The following is a 6,000-nucleotide window of genomic DNA, read 5'->3' as shown; positions in this document are numbered from 1 at the left end:
TCTGCCTCACTCTGCCTCCGAGTGCTGGGATTAAAGGCGTGCGCCACGGCCCCGCCTTCAAGAACTCTTCTTAAAGATAGCAGGGTGTGGTAGTGCACTGGTCTAATCCCAGCACTCAGGAAACAAAGACAAGCAGATCTCTTTGAGTTCAAGGCTGGCCTGATCTACATAGTTAGGTTCATGAAAGCCAGAGTTACATAGCCAGACTCTCAATGCAGAAACAAAGTAAAACCCCATCAAAAACCTAATTCAGAATAAATGACTAATCGTGTATGCATTTTTGCTGAGGATAAAATTTTCTCCTTAAAAAGTCAGAAAAGGTTCGATAGGCCTCTGGAAGTAGATAACAGAATTTAAATTTTTAAAAAATATTTCATCTAAAGTCCAGCAGAAAAAAAAGTGAATTCTTTTTTTTTTTTTTTTTTTTGGTTTTTCGAGACAGGGTTTCTCTGTGTGGCTTTGCACCTTTCCTGGAACTCACTTGGTAGCCCAGGCTTGCCTCGAACTCACAGAGATCTGTCTGGCTCTGCCTCCCAGTGCTGGGATTAAAGGCATGTGCCACCACCGCCCAGGATAAAATGTGAATTCTGAGTTGTATTTGAATGTCTTCCAAACATAGTACAAACACAACACACAAAATCTTTCATAACTTCATTATTTTTGTAAGGTCTTGCTAATTGCCCAGGCTAGCCTCAACCTTACAATCAAGTCAGCTCCGCCTCTGGGGCAGCTGGGATTATAACCACGTAACATGTGTCTATTTTTCATCTTTGCCAACAACATACTTTCTAAGAGACTGTTTAGTAATTATTTTCAACTGTTACTTTTTTATTTATGAAGTTCAATAAGCATTTTACAAAATGCTTTTATTTTCATCAAATACAACACATGAAAAAAAACCATGTTTTAAATATGGACGTTTTCTTTCAAATAACCATATAACATTATTGTATTAACCCTTATACAATAAAATAGTTATAACTAAAATTTATATGTTTAATTATTTAGTACCTATTATTTTGCAGGCACTATTCTAAAAACTCAGAATACAGGGATAAATGAACTTAAGTACTATGAATTTCCTCATTTTGCATGATAAAACTGGGGCATCTAGCTAAAAACTTGTAGAAAAATTTTGAAGTCCTGGCTCCAATGGAGGTTTTACAAATCCTTGTAGTAGTTTGTATTTTTTTTTTTTTTTTTGGCCTTTTTAAGACTTTATCAACAAATAGGTATGGCTCAACTAGGTGGAATAGCCATTTCACTTTTCTTTTGGAGAATGTTGACAAATTTTTCAAAAGACTGCATAGTTCAAGACTTGATTTTAAATAACTGGGGATATTCCTCCACATTTTATCTCCATTATTATAGGTATATATGCACAGCATCCCTTCCCTACTACTCCAGGTAGGCAAACTGAGCTAAAGTTCATAAAACCCTCCCTTAGATTAGAAATGTGTCCACGAGTCAAGGTAATTAGGCCTTACTGTCTAGCTTCATTTGTCTTCTTTGGGATTGATGGAATCAAATATATGTATTTGTCTTTGCTGTGGAAGTGATTTGAGATTATTGTTAGTTGTTTGTTATATATGGCTATGAAGGGTCCCCACTTGTCTAATCCATCAGGGTATTTATGTATCAGGGGATTAATACCTTAATGGTTCACATGATGGTATTATTGGGAAGTAGAAGGCAAAGGTGCCCTGGAAAGGCTTCTCTTCTCCCTAACTCCTTCCTATCCTTCTGCTGCTTGGTTGCCAAGGGTGAGCAGTGTCTGCCATGTCCACAGCCATATTCTGGCTCACCTCAAGACCAAATTAATGGATCTAGCTGACCTTCACTGAAACCTTAGAAATTATGAACCAAAACTCCTCCCTTGTTTTTGTCTGGCATTTTATCTCGTATTTATGACAGCAAATCAACACACCATTTGGCTTCAAGAGAAAATAAATCTACAATGCTCAAAATAGAGAAAATTGGGTAGGACACTGACCTATCTTATATATATGATTTATCCTTGCCTTTTCTGGTTAAAGGCATATAAATTATGTTCAGTGATTTTTAAGTTTCAATATTTTAACAAAAATACTAAGTAATATATGATTGTAGAATATTTCTATTAATAAATATATAGAACTATCTTGAGTAGCTTATCTATTTCACTAAAAAAATAGTTTACAAAACATTTACCCTCAAATTCTAAGTGATTATGAAGCATTATTTTAGCAGTTCTACAAAATCACAATTTAACTAGGAAGACAAAAAATGTTTTATTTTAAATCGCTGAAAAAACAAATGTGTTATATTAGAAATGTTAAATATGTATACTGGTCTTCTGAATGTGGTACATACTCCCAGATAGCTAAATACTGCAAATGATCCTATTATCTTCTCTAAGATCAACAATACTTGACAAAGTTAGAGATGTCCCAAGGGTCTGCTAATCATTCATTATCCAAAGTCATCATCTTTGGGTTCAACTCATTTACACAAGTACAAGTTGTGTAAAGTTCTGTCCAAGATGTTCCTGACACATGAAGCTTCCAGTTGAATTTCAGAAAAGTTAAGAAAAGTATCTTCCTTTTTTGCCTGTGAATGTTTGCGTATTGCTGTACTGTTGGCTTATATCCACTACAGATACTGGTTCTAGGCCAGCCCAAGGGTCTTCAAGCATTGAAGGCTTAAAATAACTTTCCAACTCATTAGACATTCTTTTTTCTCTACCACGCCCTGATCCAAATGGTGTAGATGTCCTTGGAGAACCCTTTAGGAAAAAAATCATCAGTTAAAAAACATCTAATAGAGATAATTGGTACTCTAGTTGAAGGTTAGTGGTGATCACATGAAAAGTTGTACACTGAAGCCCAATATATTCAGTTGTAAATTTCTTTCTTTCTTTCTTTCTTTTTTTAAACCATCCGGGCTTGGTGGCCCATGTATTTAATCCCAGTAAATAGGAGAGGCAGGCATGATCTCTGAGTTCGAGGCCAGCCTGGTCTACAGAGCTAGTTCCAGGACAGCCAAGGCTGTTACACAAACCCTGTCTTAAAAAATAAAATAAAAATAATAACTACTAAAACTAACTGTATATTTCATTTTTAAAAAATGCCTATTATCTTTTGAGTTTCTAATGTGATAACCCTGCAGTTATTAAATACAAATAAACCCAGTACAAGCAGTAATCAAATTAACTGTATTCAATTTTTCTTGAAAACTTTTTAACCTGCTAAGTCTCAAATCTCTACAACTTTTATATTGCACGAAAATTTCCTATACTTTTTAACTCCAACTCAAGGGATTCAGTTGGGTGAGAATATTCAAATTTTCAAAACACCGTAGATTCAAATTGTTAACCAAAGCACTACTTCCTGTCTTGTGTTCACTCATTATGAGGAAGAGAAATTTCCACAATCCCCAATTCTTGATTTTTTCCTTCAAGAGAACTTGGAGTAGAAGTTAATATATCTCGGGAGAAAATTATAACGATTTAAAAAAAAAAAAAAGGAGCAAGAAAGCAAAACCAAGGGATGGACATCTGTAGGAAATGGCAGTGGACTATAGAGAAGCCACACAACAATAGGGAATCATTCATGTTCTCTCCCTGGGAATCCAGGATTATTTACTGAAAATAACTGACAAAAAACCCTTGTGGGGGATGGGGGAGAAGAAATGGAGGATTAAGATAATTTGTATATGAATATGGTATACTCGTTAAGAGCACAATTTCTGTGGAACAGAGAACCATAGCTCTGCCACTTACGGTAATCTTAAATAATTTCTTTACGCTTCAGTTTACTCATCTGCAAAATCGGGCCAACGTAGTATGTCACCTCACAGAGGATTAAACAATCCACGTAAAGGGAAGTTTAGTATCGCGCCTGCCATTACAGTAAGAGCTCGGCAAACGCTAGCTATTGTCTTTACCTGGGGGTAGGTCTGCTGCTGCCCTGGGGAGTAGCCGAACTGATGCTGGGACCCCGCGGGGGACCTGGAGTAGGAGCCTGGGTAGCCGCCCGGGGACGGAGACCCGAAACGGGCCCCCGAGAAGCTGCCGCCGTGCCGCGGAGAGTGGCTGCTCCCGTACGGCCTAGCCCGGGGCCCGCACGGCGGAGTGTGGTGCGGACTCCCGTACCCGTCCCGCGGGGAGGGCGGCCGCGGCCCCCCGCCCAGGGCACCCCGGAAGCTGCTTCCGCCACCCCAGCCTCCTATCCCCGGGCTGGGGTACGGAGGAGTTGGGGGTCGAAAATTCGGTCGGTGCATATCAGGAAATGAAGCCGAAGACCTCGCTCGCCGCCTCTCTCACCGGAACGCCACCGATTGACCGCCAGGAAACTGGTACTCCTCTATTTATATAGCCTCCCGGCTGCTAGCACCACACGTCACTTTAGTTCCGGCTGCACAAAGGTTCCGACGTCACAAAGCTTCCGCAGGAAGGAGAGTAAGTAGGTCATTCAAGTAGGAGGACCGTGGGTGTGTCTGAGAAGAGGCAAGACTGTAAAGGGGAAACCAAACCCTCGACCCCAGCACGAACATTGCCACCAGCGGCCTTAGGTTGGACCCAAGTACACGAAGGCAGAAGCGGAAGACACAACACTCGTCCCGCTTCATGGGCTGTGCGGGGTGTGGGGAGTGCGGTTGCGTGGGAAAGGGGCGTGTCGGAGGAGGTGGTCCCGGGAGGGGGCGTGTCCGAGGGGTGGGGCCATCGGGCTCTGAGGCTTCGGGAAGGCGGGGCGTGAAGCGTCTGCCCCTCCTAAGGCCGGAGTCGTGGGACGGAGGTGGAGTCCAGCGCCAAGGCACGGGTGTGGGATGGGGAGGGGTGAGTCGAGGGGGCGGGGCTGAGGGGGCCTGAGGCGGAGACCAGCGCCCAGGCGCAGCGGTGGGGTGGGGTGAGTCCGAGGGGGGCGGGACCGAAGCCCTGGGCGGAGCTGGCGGGCGGGGCGGGGCGGGGCTGGCGGGCGGGGCTGGAGGGGCTAGCGGGCGGGGCGGGGCGGGGCTGGCGGGGCGGGGCTGGCGGGCGGGGCTGGAGGGGCTAGCGGGCGGGGCTGGCGGGCGGGGCTGGCGGGCGGGGCTGGAGGGGCTAGCGGGCGGGGCGGGGCTGGCGGGGCGGGGCTGGCGGGGCTGGCGAGCGGGGCGGGGCGGGCGGGCGGGCGGGGCGGGGCGGGCGGGCGGGGCGGGGCGGGCGGGCGGGACGGGGCGGGGCTGGCCGAGGGTCCTAAGGTCAAGGTGGGAGGTAGCGGGCTTGCACTCACTCGGTTGCGGTGGCGATGCTGTGGACGCTGGCCAGAGCGTTGGCTTTTCGGAGACCCGGCCGAAGCCGGGCCGGCGGGAGGGGGCTGTGGACCGGCCGCCTGCAGTCAGGTACCCTCCGACACTCAGCGCCCAGACTCCCTGAGGAGAGCGCTCGCGCCTCGGGAGTGCCTGTCATGGGCCGCCTTCTCCCTAGGCCAGGCGACACTGCAGGGCTCGCGGCCGCGTTCGTGCCCTGCTTCTCCTCTCCACTCTTAACCTTCTAGTCCCCGAAGTTTTGGTAACTTAAAAAAAAAAAAAAAAAAAAAAACTCCCCAAAGCTGAGTTTTAGAAAGCAGACTGCTGACTCGATAACTTAAAGAGCCTGTACTAATTGTTGCTGGACTTGACCCCTGCGTTTCTGTTCTCATGGAAGTTGACGAAGTTAGGAAAAAAAAATTTTTTTTTTTTTGTTTGTTTGTTTCTCAAGGCAGGGCTTCTTTTTGTAGCCGCCGGGGCTGTCCTGGAACTCGCTTTGTAGACCAGGCTGGCCTCGAACTCACGGAGATCTTCCTGCTTTGCCCCCCCAAGAGCTGGGATTACAAGTATACACTACCACCACCTGGTGAGCGGGGTAGGCATTTAGCTCAGTGGTAGAGTGCTTGCCTAGCAAGCACAAGGCTGTGTGGGTTTGGTCTTCAGCTCTGGGGGAAAAAAAAAATAACAAGGTAACTGCTTGTTCCTATAAGGTTGTAATCGTTAGGTTATCTCAGT

General features: G+C 45.8%; 2 protein-coding genes across 16 annotated transcripts in view; one reads left to right on the top strand and one right to left on the bottom strand.

Annotated features, from left to right (window-relative positions):
* Positions 1 to 1,180: 1,180 nt before the first annotated feature.
* Positions 1,181 to 4,278, bottom strand: Mplkip (M-phase specific PLK1 interacting protein). Its single transcript, XM_006980140.4, has 2 exons — positions 3,925 to 4,278; positions 1,181 to 2,764 (listed from the first exon to the last, which is right to left on the bottom strand). The coding sequence occupies exons 1-2, from the start codon at positions 4,258 to 4,260 to the stop codon at positions 2,564 to 2,566; spliced, it is 537 nt and encodes a 178-aa protein (XP_006980202.1). The 5' UTR covers positions 4,261 to 4,278; the 3' UTR covers positions 1,181 to 2,563.
* Positions 4,279 to 5,208: 930 nt separating this feature from the next.
* Positions 5,209 to 6,000, top strand: part of Sugct (succinyl-CoA:glutarate-CoA transferase) — a 727,080-nt gene continuing 726,288 nt past the window's right edge. For 14 of the 15 annotated variants that reach the window (XM_042278244.2, XM_076572951.1, XM_006980141.4 and 11 more), the window contains exon 1: positions 5,209 to 5,358. In XM_042278244.2, coding sequence (XP_042134178.1) covers positions 5,265 to 5,358 — 94 coding nt within the window. In that variant the 5' untranslated portion in view covers positions 5,209 to 5,264. The remainder of the gene's footprint in view (positions 5,359 to 6,000) is intronic. The other variant, XM_076572953.1, reaches the window with a different exon arrangement.

This window comes from Peromyscus maniculatus, chromosome 5, assembly GCF_049852395.1.
Source record: "Peromyscus maniculatus bairdii isolate BWxNUB_F1_BW_parent chromosome 5, HU_Pman_BW_mat_3.1, whole genome shotgun sequence".
Classification (NCBI taxonomy): Eukaryota; Metazoa; Chordata; class Mammalia; order Rodentia; family Cricetidae; genus Peromyscus; species Peromyscus maniculatus.
Note: the sequence above shows the minus strand (reverse complement) of the source record. Positions and strands in the feature narration are given on the sequence as shown.

What these genes read in the sequence shown, in the direction of transcription:
- Mplkip (XM_006980140.4), bottom strand. Translation starts at nt 4,260, where the DNA reads ATGCACCGACCGAATTTTCGACCCCCAACTCCTCCGTACCCCAGCCCG. An exon ending in AGCAGCAGACCTACCCCCAG is followed by an intron (nt 2,765 to 3,924) that starts GTAAAGACAATA and finishes TTTTTCCTAAAG; the next exon opens with GGTTCTCCAAGGACATCTAC.